At 33.5% G+C, this 19,642-nt stretch overlaps 2 protein-coding genes across 5 annotated transcripts in view; one reads left to right on the top strand and one right to left on the bottom strand.

Moving 5' to 3' along the window:
- The window catches only part of LOC105151690 (chitinase domain-containing protein 1), a 95,089-nt gene extending 89,265 nt beyond the window's left edge, over window positions 1-5,824 (top strand). For 3 of the 4 annotated variants that reach the window (XM_087404378.1, XM_087404370.1, XM_087404360.1), the window contains exons 5-7: window positions 4,394-4,572; window positions 4,651-4,983; window positions 5,526-5,824. In XM_087404378.1, the coding sequence (XP_087260504.1) occupies window positions 4,394-4,572; window positions 4,651-4,983; window positions 5,526-5,667 (654 nt within the window). In that variant the 3' untranslated portion in view covers window positions 5,668-5,824. The remainder of the gene's footprint in view (window positions 1-4,393; window positions 4,573-4,650; window positions 4,984-5,525) is intronic. The other variant, XM_087404362.1, reaches the window with a different exon arrangement.
- LOC105151697 (estradiol 17-beta-dehydrogenase 11) overlaps window positions 5,665-19,642 on the bottom strand; it is a 35,192-nt gene continuing 21,214 nt past the window's right edge. Inside the window, exons 4-8 of the mRNA XM_011065538.2 lie at window positions 6,909-7,019; window positions 6,655-6,816; window positions 6,459-6,541; window positions 6,246-6,362; window positions 5,665-5,962 (exon numbers count right to left, since the gene is read on the bottom strand). Coding sequence (XP_011063840.1) covers window positions 5,821-5,962; window positions 6,246-6,362; window positions 6,459-6,541; window positions 6,655-6,816; window positions 6,909-7,019 — 615 coding nt within the window. The 3' untranslated portion in view covers window positions 5,665-5,820. The remainder of the gene's footprint in view (window positions 5,963-6,245; window positions 6,363-6,458; window positions 6,542-6,654; window positions 6,817-6,908; window positions 7,020-19,642) is intronic.

The raw sequence follows: 19,642 nt of genomic DNA, 5'->3' as shown, positions 1-19,642 counted from the left end.
ATAGTATTAGGTGTATGACTTTGCTCATTCGGTTTTCGTATAGATGGCTTTAGCGGTAAGTGGTGATCGAAATAAATAGATCATAGACGTCACACAATAAACTTGGGAATCTGTCAACATAATCCAAAAAGAAACATTAGTCGATTTGTGTCTGCATCATAAAGTTATTCTCGATTGAAAATGTCAGTTTACGAGCCAAATTCTTGTCATTTGCGGGAGGTTTTAATTTTCTGTTTCAATATGAAGAAATCTGCGGCTGAGGCTCATCGAATGCTTTCAAATATTTATGGTGAAGCCGCTATTAGTGAAAGAACGTGTCATAAGTGGTTTCAACACTTCAAGAACGGTGATTTTCACGTCGAAGACCAGCATACCGGTGGAAGAGAGAAGGTTTTCGAAGATGCAGAATTGAAGGCATTACTTGATCAAGACTCTTGTCAAAATCAAAAAGAATTGGCACGATCATTAGGAGTGACTCAATCAGCCATTTCAAAACGTCTCAAAGCCATCGGAATGAATCAGAAGCAAGGAAATTGGGTGCCGTACGAGTTGAAACCGAGAGATGTTGAACGACGTTTGTTTGTTTGTGAACAGCTGCTTGAAAGGCAAAGACGGAAGAGCTTTCTGCATCGCATTGTGACTGGGGATGAAAAATGGGTTCATTACGATAATCTCAAGCGCAGAAAATCATGGGGAGTTCCCGGCCATGCTTCCACGTCGATGTTCCAAACCGAATATTCACGACTCCAAGAGCTCATCATGCTCTGTATTTGGTGGGACCAGCTCGGTGTAGTATATTATGAGCTGTTAAAACCGACTGAAATAATCAGGCAATCAATATCGAACGCAATTGATGCGTTTGAGCCGAGCATTGAAAGACAAACGGCCGCAATACAACGAGAGACACGATAAAGTGATTTTGCAGCATGACAATGCTCGACCCCATGTTGCGAAAGTGGTCAAGACATACTTGGAAACGTTGAAATGGGAAGTCCTACCTCACCCGCCGTATTATATTCTCCAGACGTTGCTCCCTCTGACTATCACTTGTTTCGATCAATGGCACACGGCCTGGCTGACCAGCACTTCCGATCTTATGAAGAAGTCAAAAATTGGATCGGAAAATCGATTCGTGGATCGCCTCAAAAGATGATCAGTTTTTTCGACGCGGGATTCGTATGCTGCCCGAAAGATGGGAAAAAGTAGTGGCCAGCGATGGACAATACTTTGAATCATAAATGTATAACCAGTTTTTTACAATAAAGCCTCGAATTTCGGAAAAAAACCGCATGAGCAAAGTCATACGCCTTATAATAGATGCATATATTAATGAAATAAATGATAATTTTATATTTTTTTATTTTTTAAAACAATTTTCAATGATCATTTTTTCTATTAGCTTTTCGAACTTGTTTATTGCAGTCACAGGTCTACCTGACATTGATTTATCAGCCAAATTTTTCTTTTTTTATTTTTTTAATTTTAACATCCAACATCTTATAGTTTGTATATCGACATCTTGATCTCCATAAACAGCTTCCAATCTTCAATGAATTTCAACATACTCAGCTAATGTTAAACATTCATAGAAAATTCGATTTGTATTCCTAATATGCCGAATATTCCGTAACAATAAAGAAATTGTCATAGAATATTGTATAAATACTTCTTGTATATATATATATTACGAAAATTACAAACGAGCGAGCAGTACATCTCCGCCGACAGAGGGTCGCAACGGAGAGCATTTCCTCGTAAACAAGAATCATCTGGAAAAAAAGAAAGAAAAGTTCTGCGGTATTTTTAGCTCAAAATTGTATATACAATATCTTCGTTAAAAATGACCAGAATTAAAAAAAAGGTTTTAAAGCTTGAAATCTCTGCTTTCGAATGATTACTATATTTTTTGAATTTATATGTGTTTGTAATTTTTACATATAGAAAACTACGAACTGAAAAAAATGAAAAATTTTCTTTGCACTTTGTAAGTCTGTAGCTTATCCAAAAAAAAATTTGAGTAAATTTTCAACTATCTACGGTGAAAGCCTAGCTTGGAGCTTTTCCTACAAAATTATTTTTTAAAAATGTTCCTACGATTTTTTTTGTTCTTGAGTTTGTTACTCGCGGATTAAGTATTAAAGCTGAAACATTGCTCGAGTGATATAATTACCAATTTAAAAAATAGAATATATACAAATTTGAGCTAAAAATATGACATTACTTTTTTTTTAACCATTGCGCAATAATTATAAGAACAGTGTAATGTCACTTTTAGCTTAAATTTATATATAATTTAATCAATAAAAGAAGTCTATACTAATCGAAGCTGGATTTTTAATGTTTAAATAATTCCATGTGAATTATATATGTATATATAATATATACTACAGAGTGTGTCTCACCAAAATCCAGACAAATTTCAATTTAAATTTTCCGCTATATTGTGCCTCCGCCAGAGGTTGTTGTTGGCGTCCGAGAAAGCTTCTAATAAACAGTCATTCTCAAAATAGCCGCGAGGTTGAAACCAAGTGCGGAATATAATCGAAAAACCATGATCATCGAAGACCTTCGTGCTGGGCGCTCAGCAACGGAAATAATTCGGTATAAAAACGGAAATAATTCGTATTTCTGAATGATGTTTATAGAAGTATATATAATATATTTTTCGACGTTGCCAAACGTAAATCATCAAAAACGTATACGTTTCAATTATTATTTATTAATGTTCAAGAATACCGTATTAGAAACGAATTTTTATTATTCGAACTGTGCGCACACTCGCAATATTGCGAATGAATTCAAGAATAGATCCCCTGGTTTTCTTCTTACAAGAAGCAAGTCTATCTCGTAGCGAAACCATATATGAAAATGGCAGATCTTGTTCGGTTTCTTCTGTCAATCTGCCGTCAGATTATATTAGCAAGCTCTGATCAGTTTCTGCTCATAATCTACTGTCAAGTTATGCAGCAGATTCTGTTCGGTTTCTATCACCAATTTGCTGGCATAGCATGTTATCAGCCCAGTAAACGAGAATGGATTAAAATGGATTGAAATTTTTTTCTATCTGAATGCGTATTTTAAATAGCAAATACTTTTTTTTGGATTTAATTGGATTTAATTGGATTTAATTAAAATCAATTAGATTCAATTGGATGTAATTGAATTGAAAAACTGCATTTTCTATTCAAAATTTTGAATCGAACAGTATTCACAATACACAGAAAAAGTTAATATTATTTTTAGATTGAAAGACATAGAGATATGCTCTATGTAATTCCTATAAAAAAGAATAAATAATAATTCCTATAAAAAATTGAATAAAAATGCATTCAGGAAAAGCATTTATTTTAATATTCATGAATCAATATTTCTGAAAATCTGAATCCATTTCAATTCATTTCAATCCATTCTCGTTTGCTGGGAGGCTTTGTGATAAATATTTTTGACAGCAGTTTGCTGACATTGTTTGATAGTACAAACTCTGTGTACAATTTGTTGCTTTTCTGCAATCCAGAAATTGGATAGCAGACTGCTCAAAATCTGTCTCTTAAATTCAGATTTGACTATCTGGGAGTATATACAAATTCACATTGTATTATTTAGCATTAAAGGTCCAGCTTCGACCGTTATGAACTTTTAATTCCTATTTCCTAATTGATTAAGATAAAAGCATTAATTTTTTTATTGAATATGAATCTTCATAAATAATGAAGTTTCTGAAGTATTTTTTACTTGCAATTCATGTAAGTAAATTTCCAACTGATAATTGATCTTAGCGCAATATAAATCGATATAGACTTAGAATCAGCAATTTTGATATTAGATCTGACTTTCATTAAGATTTAAAATTTATATACAAAATATGTAAACTATATCATCATTATTATCGTCATCTATAGCATCACTATTTTTCACGTGCTGGATCAACTTTTCAAGTGCGTACTTTTAGGTTATTACATCACTTTTTATTTTTAATATAATCATATAAAAATTATAATTACAGATATTAAGTAAATATATTATTAAATACGATGCAGAATCATATATCTATACAATATATAAATGATATAGATTCATAAAACAACAATTTAATGTAAAAACCGATCAATTTATTCGTAACAGTACAAAAAAATTGTCAAATCACAAAATTTAATATCTTCTTTTTTATCTCTACAATGATATAACTATTTTTTTATATACAGATATGATGATTTTAACTGAGTTGAAGTAAACAAAATAAAAATGATTCATGCCAAATTTTGAGATTGAAAGATTATTTTAAATTACAATCTGCTGATTTTAAACGGAGATAATATTTTAACTAAAATAACACAGGAGACAAAACTTTTTAGCCCACATTCATATATATTGTTATACATTCTCTATCTATTAGAATATGTACATTTTGTGTTTACAGACTTTTCACTTCGACGGATATGTCTTAGAAATATGGAATCAGTTTATATTTGCAGGTGCAAATCTATCAATTGTTACATCTGTAGTCAAATTCATTGCACAAAAATTAAAGAAACATAATTTAGATATTATATTAGCAATACCACCATCCAGAAGGTACTTAATACTTTTGCATATAATAATGCATATAATATACTATTACAAATTTAATCTTTTTTACTCTTATTCTTTTAGTGCACAAGTTGAATTGTTTTCAAAGCAAGAGTTTGATGAATTAGCATTATATGTAAACGCCTTTTCGCTTATGACCTATGATTATTCGAGTATTCAAAGGCCAGGTCCAAATAGTCCTCTCGATTGGATCAGACAATGTGTTGAATTTTTAGCTCCAAAGAAAAATAACCATAGACGATCTCAAATTTTATTAGGTATTAATTTCTATGGTTACAATTATACACCAGAGGGTGGCAAGGCAATTCTCGCCTCTGAATATTTGAATATATTAAAGTCATTTAAAGGAAAAATTCGATGGGATAACAGCAGCAAAGAGCATTTCTTTGAACCGAAGTAATATTTTATTATTGTAACCTATCTGTTCTTTCTATTTCTCTTTTCCGTTTTTTCTGTCTCTCAACTCCTTTCCTTTATTTATACCTGTGCTTTTGTCTTCTCTGTTTTCTTCTTCCTATCTGTTCTTATTTTAAGTTTCTTTGTCTTGATTCTCTGTCTCTCAATCCCTTTCCTACTTGCTTTCTTTTTTCTTTTCTTATCTATTGCTTTCGTATTTTTTCTACCTTTTTTACTCTTTTTTTTTAAATCTCTTTTCATCCTCTTTTTCTCTGCCTTTTTTTTCTCTTCACTTTCTTATTCTTTTTTCTTTCTCTTTTTCTTTCTTATTTGTAATTGATATGAAAAATATATTAGGTGTTGGAATTAATTCGTAGCGTTTTTAATGAAAGAATGTTATTTATTTCACATGAGCATTAAAAAATACATTAATGAAAGTACTTCCCATCACTTGTAAAACGCTACGAATTAATTCCAACACCTAATATAAAAAAACTTGTTTTTTTTAATATTATGTTTACAAATTAATGCATTTATTTTAGATTAGCTACAGGTAATAGCTATGTTTTCTACCCTACGTTATATTCAATTAAGGCTCGAGTAGAACTTGCTAATGAATTGGGTACAGGAATTTCGATTTGGGAATTAGGCCAAGGATTGAATTATTTTTATGACTTACTATAAATTGTTACATAATTTTCTATTTTATGTAATAAAAATTTTGTAATACTTACATATAAGATGCATGTATAAGAGATAACAAAAAAATATATTTCACAAGCATATATAATATTTATGTAAAAGTAAAAAATTATAATATATTTATCCTGTACAACTTTAATGTATATCTTCATAATTTATTGCACTATTATTATCATTATATGTATTATTTGATTCACGACCTTTGAATGTCATCATGATCTGTGGTCCTTTCAAAATGTGATACATTAATGCCCAGCTTATCTTCATTGGTAATAAACTATAATAAATAATAATATAAATAATTTTCACATATATATGTATATACATCTTGTATATATATAAATACATACATACGTATGTACATTTATCCATAAATATTGTATATGAATAATATATATTATGTAGATAAAGCACAATTATATATATATAATATATGAGTATAACATTATATATATGCATGTATATATATATATATATGTATGTATATATATATATATATGTATGTATATATATATATGTATATATATATATATATATAATGTTTTTATTAATAAACTTACCCTTTAAATGGCAGTAAGTATCTTAGAATATTAGGTAATACTATCAATTTTTCGTTTGCTAAAACACCCGCGATTACTTCTTCAGCAACATATTCCGGTTCAAGCATTGGTATCAATCTGTTTGAAGATTATTTATTATAAAGTGTTGTATGTGTAAATAATTGAATGATTGTCTTTCCACTAATTTTTTTATAACATTATATTTTCACGAACCTAGGTTTCACTCCATTAAACATTCCCGTATTAATGAGGTAGGGACAAACTAAAGTCATATGAATTCCTTCGTATCCATGCATCTTAAAATACAGTAATAAAATAATAATTAGTAATGTATGGGGGGGGGAGGAGAGTATGTAAGAATGATGATACGAAATTATTTACTTTACTCGATAATTATAGTCTTACATACTTTAAGTTCAGTGAAGAGACTCTCGTGACATCCAATGGCGGCGAACTTTGTCGCAGAATAATCTGTACACTTGTAAATTCCTAAAAGTCCAGCAACACTCGCTATTGTCACAATGTGACCATGATTATTTTTTATCATATCTTTCAAAAATGACTTTGTAATCTGCAAAATAATACTGATAAAATATAAAAATCGAAAGTAGTATAACAACTTTTGCAAAAAACTTAAAAATACAAATTTCTTTAAATACTCACCCAATAATGTGACAAAATATTCACTTTAAAAGTTTGTTCAATTTCGCAATCGGGCAATTCCATAAAAGTCTTCCCGTATACATATCCAGCATTATTTACTAACAGACTTACCTATAGAAACATTTATTTATTTAATAAATTTTCTTACTTTTTCTTGATTAAGTATTTAAAAACTACTTAAATAGCTAAATGCAGTGTGTCTTACATATTGTCGAAAATCATGCAGTAATTTCGATATTCAAAACTAGGACATCATTATGTCTGTCTTGTTAAACTTAATTCTAATTTTAATTGTAATAATAAATTGACGGTAAATTGATGATAGTATATTAGACATTTAACCCATGCCTAATACAACCATGCCTAATACAGCGCTAAATATGTGATTCATAGCATAAGCGAAAAAAAAATTATCCGTAATTTTTCGTTTTGCAAAATTGATTATTCAAACAATAATTGTTTAAACAAATTGTTTAAAAATGCCCATTTTTTTTAAACTAAAAGTGCTATTCGATTCTACATTCGAGAACAAGAAACTTTTATTCTTGATATTTTTTCGATCCGGTTTATGCAAAAAATTGTTATAAACGGTTTGCAGTCGGCTTCCGCCCATACTTTGGGTATTGCATTTTTTTTTTGATTTTTCAGTTTTGACTACTCGTTTTTCCTCTCATTTTGAGGTGGCTTATGTCCATGAGTCCCCTCGCCTTTCACTGAACTCGTGCTTTTTTAGACTCCCCGAATTTAGTGAGAAGCGAGGAGACTCACGGTAAAAAAGCACCCTCGTGTTATCAATTTGTCATCCGTCTAATTAATAGCATATTCACAGTAAATCGATAGTAATTTGAAGGCAATTACTAACTTATCATCAATGTGCTATCCGTGGCCAATAACATTTACAGCAACATGATGGTAATATTTACCAAAGTATAAATGTTATATGCTAGTAATATATTATTAGGTGTACAAATAAGTTTCCGCCATTTTTTATCAAAAATTAAGCATTTATTGTGAAAGAACGATACATAATGTTTTATTGATGTAAGTCAAAATGTAAGTGCAAGTTCTTTTTGCGTTTGGCATGAATCTTCATTCAATAATGCTTCCAATTCCACGTCTTTGTACACTTTCGGCCTTCCGCTACGTTCTTTGTCTTTGACGTCAAATTCACCGTTCTTAAATTTTTGAAACCATTCACGACAACTTCTCTCACTTAAGGCAGCCTCACCATATGCTTCTACAAGCAATCGATGAGCCTCAGCTGTAGATTTCTTCAAATTAAAGAAGTAAATCAAAAGTTCCCGCAAATGACGCTTATTCGGCTCAAAACTCGGCATTTTCACACAAAAAAAATATATGATGCTGATACAAAATCGCTAGTATTTCAAGGTTATGTTGTTGACAGATGTCCAACCTTACGATATAATGTTTTACATCAGACAATTTTAATCATAGCTTGCTAGTGGCGCCGTCTTTTGTCAAATGGCGGAAACTTATTTGTACACCTAATAATAAAACGTACTGCGTCACTTCGTGCTACGCATTATAAATATTTCATAATAACACCAACAACATTTAAGAACTAATAGAGAATAATAAGTTTACTAATGCTTTTACGGGTATTTTTTTCGAAGATACCAGAAAGTATGCGGATTATCGCAGTGACTTTGTCCACTACTAATACTAACATTTCGTGAACCTTATTATTCACTTTAGGGTGAAGAGCGCACTGACACTAAACTGCTCCTCCGGAGAATTCCCTTTATAGACGTTGTTGAGGAGGGCGAGGGTATAGAGAGGAAGCGGGAAGAGGCACTTTCTTGGCTTGTCAAGAGAGCAGTCTTCCATATCCTACTTATCCTAACCTGAATCTCTAAATCTTTAAATCAAATTGTCTGAATGTTTCTGTATTTCTAGAGTCTCTCTATATTTCCTTGTAAAATATGATATCGTTATAGCTATAATAGTTAACCGTTTCATTAAATTATATTTGGTATCCTGTCTCAATGCTGTGTTTTGCTAATGCTGATTGTGTGATTTCAGCCTGACATTTTGTTGATGTTCCTTTATGCGCATATTGACTACTCTTCCGGTTTCATCGATGTATACTTTTCCGTAAGAGCAGGGTATTTTGTATACTCCTGTGGAACTGAGTAGAGATCTTCGATCTTTGGATTTCTCAGGATTTGCTCGATTTTTCTTGAGGCTTGAAAATGGTTCAAATATTATATTTGTTTAAAAAATCCTGCTGAGGTTAATTATTCCTTTTACATATGAGAGAATAGAAAAACTTCTGTATAATATGTCTGTAAATATGTCTATAATTTATTTCTATATATTATAACATAATACGTTGCACTTCGAATTGTGATCTGCAAAGACGGAGGTTATTCATTTGGTTATCCAACGAAAAGAATTAACTATTTCTTAGTTAAGAAGTAGGCTCATCCTCTGTTGAACGTAGTGACCGTTTCCAACATGTGCGGATTGGAATATTGTTTATGAAAATTATACGGTATTGCTGATGATGGTTTAAAGTAAACCGAAATGTTCAAGAAATTTATTATCAACAAGTAATGTAAAATTATAGTGAATATATTTTATGTATTGCTCCAACTACCGCGCTGTGTATGCTCTCATTGCTCGCTAATTAATATTTATTATTGTTAGAAAAGCTTCTTTTGTTTAATTCTTCCTGTGATTCTTGTATGTCTGAGTTTTTTTTGTCCTGTTCCTATGTTTGCTAAGTGTTCTGTTCACACTTTTCTCATTGTATCCGTTCCATTGTAAGATTTGTTTCGAGTAGTTCTGTCTGTAAATTCTTTATCAGAGATACTCAATGCTCTATATTTAAGTAAGTGGATTGCCGACTGCTTTTATGCTGAGTGATGGTGTGACTCGACATATAAGTACAATTCATCAGTGTGTATTAATTTCCTGTATACTTAATGGCCCAGGATATTGTCAGCCTTTTTTGTGACAAGAATATCCAAGAAAGGAAGTTTACCATTCTCTTCTGTGATGAATCGGATATTGGGATGTTGATTGTTGAAAAAGTAATGACCAACAAACCAGAAGTTTTAATTTAATTAAAGACAGGACTCCACAAATTTAAAATAATAAAAAATAATAAAAGCTGTGGGAGTCAACGCAATTATTATTGCGAATCTTATAATTATTTATTCCATCCACCTTGATGTACATATAATAGTTCCGATAAGCGAATACAATAGAATTAACGTTTCGATGTTTCATCTTCGAAAGCCAAAACTTGCAGAGTAGCAGTAATCCCTCCTTAATTTATATATCTGTATATTCACCGCAAAGTCTAATCCAACGCAAAATCATAGTGCCATGCTTAAACCGCCCCAACAAGGGTTGGCTTAGAAATCGGGCCTACTGTGAAGCGCGGAGACTCTTGGACCAAGCGTACCAGAAGTACCTTGAGACTTCTTGAAATTGGAGTTACCCAGCTGAGGATGCATTGCCTCCACCACCGGTTTCGCTGATTCTTTTGTTAACCAAGACGCGTTAGAGGCGATACCTCCTCCTTTTCTTTCACCTCCTCCTCGAACTCCTTCATCTTCTCCTCGATCTCCGTCACCCGCGTTTTCGAACGCTCTGATGGAGCGAATCGTCCCTGATATCCTCACCTCTAACTCCCCGATTCTTCCATTCAATCCATCTTTTCATCACCTCGATCATTGTCACCGGCTGACTCGATCTCGAGTATAGAGTTCCTGGAAGAGTTTACCGCTCCTCCACCGCGAAACGAATTCCTTATTCATCCCGACGATTCGTTTGAGTTCTTAATTAACCGATTTCTACGTGCAATACAATCTCTCCCACCAGATGTCTACATAATCGATCTCGATTATTTTGAACAATAAAACAAATTCGAAATGTCATAACTGGCCAGCCATTTCATGTTCACATCTCAGTATTCCTCTCGCGATCACCCGTTCCTTATCTCATTCCCGTAAATTTCTTTTATAATCTCTTCGCCTCTTTCTTCGTTTTAATTCACGAAATGAACTAATTCCTTTATCGCCTCTCCGTTCACACACACACACACACACACACACACACACACACGCACACGCACGCACACGGTAGACTTATGCTCACTCATGATTTAACTTTAGCAAAAACATGTATACTAATCTTTTATATAATTAATTAGCAATTCTGCCATTAATGATTTACCGCGTTTCGCAATGTATAACAGCTCAAAGTAATTAGTTATAAAAATAAATATTACAATAAGAATTAAAAATACAAGATTATTCAAGAATACTATTATAACTTACACTTATAACATGTTAAAATAATAATTATCAATGCAGAGATGTAACTGATAATATACAACTTTTGTTAAAAGGCTAGATTTTTCTTATAATATGTTAGTCACAAATATAGATATGTCTACTTTTAAAATATTGTATACTATATTATACTAAGAAATTTTTGGGTTAATAATAAACTAGAATACTTTTAATATGACATGCCTCAATCTGCATTTATTTTAGAATCGTAAGACCTCGTACCGACTCCCTTATCGCTTATCAGAGATTGCATATGGCCTGGTCCCGAATTATAAGGATTAATTTCCTTGACTCAAAATTCGGACCGACGTTCGCATTGCTCGTTGGAATAGCGTCCCTTCAGGACGTTGACTCATATTCCAGAGCTATAAAAGGTGCGTTCGACTCGCTTCATCCCATTCCCACGGATGCATGCGAGACAAAGCGTCTGATCTAACATTCTTCCATGTTCCATCCTTCTTATTCCTTCTTTCAATTTTTTACTTTGAGAAAATTATTGCTTGGTTTCCAAAAAAATCAGTTCAATATTCTGAATTCCCTATAAGAATTGTGTTAAAAATTAAACTGGTAGGAAAATACTACATATTTTTATTTTTACTAGCCGCATTGTACTATCTTTATATATATTTGCTCATGACAGAAATTTAAATACGAGATAAATATTGATAGATAAACTACCAATCGTAGTAGTCATCGTATAGCGGTAAATGGAAGAACTATGATCCGATATAACCTTTCCGTGCCGTGTTTCTGATGTGTTTTCGTTGTTACTTTTTGAGACAGCAGCGCATGCTTCATTTTGCCATATTTTTGCCGTCATATCGTGCAAGCAGATAAATTCGATTTCTGACGACATTTGCCAGTATAATATCATGATATCACGTTATGATGAGTTTTTTCTGATGATATATTCTGTCAGCATGCAAGCAGAACAAAAGTCAAAATGATGTCAAAATGATTCCAAAATGATCACTAAAAATTATTTTCATTTCTGATTCATTTTAATGCTATTTTGACATTATTGTGACTTGATTATATGTTCTGCTTGGAAATGTAAATTCAAAATATATTGTTTTTATGTCAAAAATTTCTGCTTAATTTTTACAAAATTTTTTATAATGTATTTTGATATTGGAACTGTTCGTTTTCTGCTAAATTTCTACCAACACTAACTGAGACGGCAGATCATGCTCGGCTACTCGAGTTCTGTCAACGTAGTATGTAACAAATTATAGTACATAATATGATTTTGACAGACTTGACTATTTGGGATACTGTATGGATTCTGGATATAAAATATTGAGATCATGGAAAAATATTGAATCATACCTTAATACTTTTATAAATAGCTAGAATAACGAAGTGAATCAATCGATATAAGGAAATCAAATAGTTGCTTAAAAAAGTAAGTAGGTAAAATAAATACTTTTTTAAATAAATAACTATGTATTTTCTTTAACAATTAATTCACTTTACTCTTTTCATAAAAGTATTAAAAGGCACGATTATCAAAAAATTAATAATTTACGAGATATTTAATATTTTATGTCATATACCATATGTCATATGCCAAAATAAAGTATAAAATATCTACTAAATAACTACTAAATATCTCATAAATACTATGGGTTGAGACCTATCAAACCCTTTACCTTAATATTTTTATATGTAGAATAATTATATTAAGAGAGAGAGGGAATCATACTATATAAAGAAAATTATATTCATTAAAAGAAATAACTTTCATATCTTTTTAATGCCTCGTCTAGAAGAAAAACAACATAAGTAAAATACATCCCCCCTCGAAACCGTTACATCCAGGCCCCAAGATTCTTTTATTTCGATGTGAAGAAGGAATTAGGAGGGGGACCAAGGAAGGATGCAATTGACACCACTCTTGTGGTTATCGTTCTGAAGCGGGTGCCACAAGTCGGACACACTTGATTATGTCCCAGATGTGGGTTAACGTCAATACGCGACGCTATTAATTCGAGATTGTGCATCCGTCGATCCTCTTTTAGATCAAGGAACTTAATCCCTTTGATCAGGGATTGATCAGGGACCTGTACAATTTTTGTCAAGACGCAGCGAATCGGAAGTGCGGCGAAATAAAATTTAAGCAATCATTTAGATATATATATATGTTTATTTAATTAAAGTATATATCATTATAAATGCTAACTTGTTTAGATATTGGTACATAACTATATATATATCAGACCCTTCCTTGAATTTCGAATTCCCTTCCCGCTTCTATTCCCCTCGATAATAATAATCAAAACTCAGAATTTTCTGCTCTCTCTCACTTTCCAGGCCCTCCGGAAGACAACACATCTTACAATAAGATATACCAATCACTTGAACGTCTCATCGAATCTGTAAGAAGTTCGTCTCCTCCCTTTTAATATAAACACACACATTCACACAGAAACCTGTATTTTTCTCTAACATCGATTTCTGTAAAAACAACACATGTATCACACACACAGTTATTGTAACTTGTAAAGCGTACATCCGGAGACATATATATATATATTATATATATGAAATATATATGATTATATATATATTATATATATATATATTATATATATAAAAACAACACATGTATCACACACACAGTTATTGTAATTTATAAAGCATACATCCGGAAACATATATATATATATATATATATATATATTATATTAGGTGTAGTAAAAAGAAATCCATTATTTTTCCAATAGATGGCTTTAGTAATCTGTATCACGCGTAGACGAGATACAGATATATATAATATATATATATATATGTCTCCGGATGTACGCTTTACAAGTTACAAGTTACAAATTTGAGAGTACAAATTAGTTCGGTCCGTTTTTTGTGTTCAAAAATGCATTTATTTCAAAACAAAATGAATGAACAGATTAATTAAAGTATTGTCCATCGCTGGCTACTACTTTTTCCCATCTCTCAGGCAATTTTCGAATTCCGTCTCCGAAAAAATGACTCGTCTTTGGAGGCGATCCAATTTTGGAGAAGTGAACCAATGACTTGCCAAATCGTGCTGCATCCTTCCGAACAACCAGTAATCAGAAGGAGCAATGTCCGGAGAATACGGCGGGTGCGGTAAAACATCTCATTTGAGCGTTTCCAAATATTTTTTTACGACTTTTGCGACATGAGGCCGAGCCTTATCATGAAGAAAATTAACTTTATCATGTTTTTGCTCGTATTCCGGCCATTTTTCTCGCAATGCACGGCTCAAATGAATCAATTGTAGCTGATACTGGTATGGGCTGATCGCCCATAATGGAATCGCCAGGTTTCAGCAGCTCATAGTAAACAACACCCTTTTGATCCCACCAGATACAGAGCATGATCTTCGAACCATGAATGTTCGGCTTTGGTGTTGATGTTGAGGTCGATGGCAACGATTGACCGGGCTTAGCGTAGTATTTTTTCTTCTTGGGGTTGTCGTAGAATATTCACTTCTCATCTCCAGTCACAATCCGATGCAAAAAACCTTTTCTTTGTTGTCTTTGAATCAGCTGTTCGCAAGTGAAAAATCGCCTTTCAACGTCTCTTGGTTTCAGTTCATAAGGCACCCAATTTCCTCGTTTTTGAATTATTCCCATGGCTCTCAATCGTGCAGAAACGGCTTGTTGAGTTACTCCCAATGATTCTGCAAGCTCCTCTTGCGTTTGACTCTGATCTTCTTCGAGTAATGCCTCTAATTTTTTAAAATGTCTTCGAATTTTTTTGGCTGTCCAGAGCGAGAGCTTGTCTTCAACGTTGAAATATCTAATTGGGACGCTAACTTTTCTGAGTTTCTCGAGTTTGGCCCGCTTCTTGCGTCCTGCTCTGTGTCTATTCCGCCAGACCATCTATTAAAATTTTCTCTCGTTAGTGCCCATGATGGATAATTATAAGAACGTACAAGGAGAAGATAAGGGAAGGGAGGGCAGATAGATTTTCCAGGAGTTATGATTTAATTCTAGGGAGAGTAACCATGGGTTACTCAAGGCGTTTTATTGCTTAAGTAACTGTGAAAACGGAAAAGAAGAATTACTTGAAGCATTTCTCCCTTAAGTAATTCTGGATAAGAAAAAGGAGAATTACTTGAAGCGCTTTATTGCTTAAGTAATTTGTTAGGAGAAAAGATCGAGGCAGAGTGCGTCTGTGGTTAAAGAGAGAAAAGATCGAGGAAGAAGAGAGCGAGAGAATATTAATAATCATATAACTTTGAAATTAAAGTAACATGAGAAAGAAAAAAAAAAGGAAATTTGTTCTTACTATTTAGCGGAGGTAGTAGCGAACTATAGCGGCAGTCTCGGATGTCTTAGTGATGACTCTTAACTTAAGATGAAACATCTTTAACGTGGACTGTTGATTTTTCTTGGATTATACTGAGCTGAGAACTCCGCACTTGGAACAATTAAACTTATCGACTGATTTGAAATATCACTTAGGATTGCTCGGAAAATTTTTATAACTGACTGTGTTCCAAAGGGCCATATATATATATATATAGGATGTCTGGAAATAATCGTTAAATATTAAATCATGGACAGATAGAGCGGATTAATCTGAGTCGAAAAATCCTCTACCATTTTGTAAATTCCAATAAGTAAGTTTTCTCAATAATTAACGAGATACTAATCCCTAAACATAGCTGAATACGCGCGTCCATCCAGTCTACTACTGTGTAAACCCCTACCGATCGCTTGACGCAGGCCGTGGGGAACGGGGATAGCTTGGCAAGTGGCGCCATCCGAGCTATGGAGACTTGCGGCGTAAGGCGCTTGCCAATCTCCAACTCCTCGCTCCTCGCGCGGCAAGCCATCGCGATGGCGAATATTCGGCGCTTCAGAAATTAATATTTCGAAAATCGGAGAATGATCGAAATCTTTTTGAGAATTCAATTTAGTTCGCTCTAAAGCATACGTGTGTGCATGCAGAAAAATGTCACATATGTGTGTGTATAAATATGACTTGTTTTAAATAAATAATAAGTGTATTTTAAAAGGATATTTGATAATTTTACTGATAATGTTCATGTATAAAATAGAGCAGACTAAACTGAGTTCAAAAGTCCTTTATGATTTTGTAATTTTCGCAATAGTTAACAAGATATTAATTATTAAAATATTGGTTTTGAAGAATTTTTTACTTAAGTACTATCAACTTTACAGAAAAACAGCAAGAGACAAAAATTGTTTATTTTGTTCTCATAAAGCTCTAGAAATCTTTTTAGAATTTTTAAATAAATCAACCTTTTAGTACTGTATTTTTTTATTAACAATTATTTTTATCAAAATGAGAAAATGTGGTACTAAAAAATTCTAAAAAAATTCCTAGAGAAAAGAAAATGAACAATATTTGTTTCTTGTTCTATTTATGTTAATAATATTTGAATAAAAAATTCTTGAAAACCAATATTCGGCGATATTTAGTAATCAATATCTTGTTAACTATCGCGAAAATTACAAAATGGTACAGAGCTTGTAGACTCAGTTTAATCCGCTCTACTTCCAGTTGGCTTGACAATTATCAAACATCCTGTATTATCAAGAAAATATTCTTTGTAAAGATAGTTATTATTCAGAAGAATAAGAATAAAACTTGCGTCTTTTCTTATTAGCACTAGAATGATATTTTTCTGTATGTACATACATGAAATATTAATCGGTATAATGCAGGCTCGCGAGTTAAGAAACAATTACTATTTTTGTAGTAAATTTTTCTAGTAAAAAATTGATGAAGCACTATCATTTCTACACCACTTGGCGGTAAATAGCATGGCGCATTTTTTTTTAAGTGATATCCCCAATAAGTCCACTCTTGCATTTTAATGCAAGAATTGTTCGATGTGCCTTCCTCGCCCTCGTAAGCAGATTTCGGCTCTTCAAGTAATATTGCGCGTCGCTTGATGCGCCATTTCTGATGTAATGGTATTGAAAGCTGCGAGAATCGCTTTTCGTGCCTTAGCTTCAGTATCATTATGAATATGCTCGACTAAATCTTTGATGTGAATGAAATAGTCGAGCACGTTAAAATCCGGCGACCGCGCCGGTCAAATGATTGGGCCACCTCGACCCATCCACTTCTCGAGATAGCGTGTCTAATATGTCGCGTACCTGCCGTGCAGAAGCTCCGTTATGTTGAAAAATGAGTTCCCCCCATTCGCGAAGAGGAATGTTTTCGAGAAAGGCGGGCAATTCATTCTCTAAAAAGTCGGCGTATACTTTTCCCGTTAGACGTGGCGGGAAAAAGAAAGGACCGATCTGAAAATTATGACAAGATTGTGATTTTAAAAAAATATCTGTTTTTGTGAAGGTATTTGTATTATTTTTATAGAATCAGTTTTCGCTGTTTTTTTAAGAAATATTAACTGTTAGCGAAATGTAACGTAAGATTGCTCGCACAGTGTCGGCGGAATGTTTTTTTCCCCGACTGCATTCTATGGACGGACGAAGCAACGTTAGTATAACAGTGATGGTTCTGGACCAGAGATACAGCCACCTAGCTGCCACCAGGCAGCGCTGACGTCGCGATCGCGAGGAAACTTGTTAGAGATGGGGGGGAGGGGTGAGGGAAAAGAGAAGTAAAAATATAAAAATGCTGCGTAGAGAAAAGAAGTAAAAATGCAAAATGCTTACCTGATACTCCCATCCTCCGTTACTTCCTCAGCAGCCACCACCACCTTCTAATCGTCCTCTTCCTCATCCACCTCCTTCATTCACAGTCTCTTCTGCCCAAGCGGCAATCTCTGCCGCTTCAGCCTCTTCCTCAGCCTCTGTCGCCATCGCAACAAAGTATATTACACAAAAGCGTAATAATTCCTCCTCATCAGTTAAATCGAAGAAGTCCAGCATGAACTCGATCAATTCATCACTCATACAAGATGCGAAATTAAAAATCAGGAGGCTCTCATCGAGTTCATGCTCGATTTCCTCCTCCTCTTCGGAGTATCCTCACCGACAGAGACATCCTCCTCTTCAATTTTGCCGGCCTCCATGAGGAGGACATCCTCCTTCTCCACATCATTTTTTTTCGAATTTATAGGGCTCTCTGAATTTCATTTTTACACACACACCGTTTAAATATATATAAGTGATGATGTCCGCGCGCGGACAAGACGTGGACAAGACTGCCGCTGAAAAGCATTCTTCTCTGCAACGAGATTGTCCTGGGATTATTTATGGCAGTTGATGTATATAGAACAAAGTAAATCAAAAGTGTCGCCGACAAAAGATCGACAAAATAAGGTCGTAGAAAGTTGCCTTTGTTGTGCATAGAGCATCCGGCTATCAAATATTACCGTTGTACAAACTGAAATATTAAGTAGCGCTGCCACTGCAACCATGCTCTCTATCTCATATACTTGGCATATACTTATCATCTTTCTCTAGATACGTTATGCCATTCGTTGCGATTCATGTGATCCTATACTTACGATTTTTTTTCTCTCATTGCAGCTTTTTATGTGATTCCTTTTATTAATTCTCATACGCAAAATATATAAAGCGAGTATAGCAATATTATCAAACGCGATGGTACCATCGCGATAATGCTGCCGGCACATGTAATATGATATGAAGAATATAGGAAGAAAAAGAACGAATAGATATCGCGAAGACGGAAGGAATGGATAATTTTAAACGCTGAGACACACAGTTAATATTTGTTTATTTTTCATATACTACATACACACACACACACACACACACATATATTTTTTTTTTGTTATTATTATTATCCACAGTGTAACTAATAATTCACATTCAATATTTGAATTTTTATCATAAATCTTACGTTAGGTTTTTGCCGCATTGTATTTGTTATTTGACGCCTCTCGCGATGACATCATCAATGTAATTTAATATAACAAAAATGTGTGTGTGTGTGCGACGTTTGCAATTTCGCAATCGTCGACGGGTTTATTAGATAGCGTAATCGAAGGTTTTTCAAGGATATACTGCGACAAGTCATAACATGTCACGACATGTTCCGTGATAATGTCATCAGTGCGATTGATATAAATGCGATTGTTGATAATTGTTGCCAAATAGTGTACATGTCACGTGACCAAATTTTTCACGAACATTCGACATGGTACGACATGTCACAACATGTTTGAGCAGTGACATCATCATCAATGTAATGTGATACAAATGTCACGTGACCAAGTAATTAGTATAAAATGAGAAGATTTAGACGCATCGCGTCATTAGTCAATGCAAGCGATAACATGGAGCGCGATTTGATAGAGCAAGCGACCCAGCTGAAGAGTACGTCGCATGGGAACAACGATACGACGAGTCATAGAATCTCTGAAAGAGTAGAGTCATGCCAAACGCCCGCGATTATCGATTGGCAAGAGACAATCAGTGATCACATATTATATATTGCGAGGCTCGAAAGTTT

This window comes from Acromyrmex echinatior, chromosome 1 (assembly GCF_024713525.1).
Source record: "Acromyrmex echinatior isolate Ae372 chromosome 1, ASM2471352v2, whole genome shotgun sequence".
Lineage (NCBI taxonomy): Eukaryota > Metazoa > Arthropoda > Insecta > Hymenoptera > Formicidae > Acromyrmex > Acromyrmex echinatior.
This window is presented reverse-complemented; position numbering and strand designations above follow the sequence as displayed.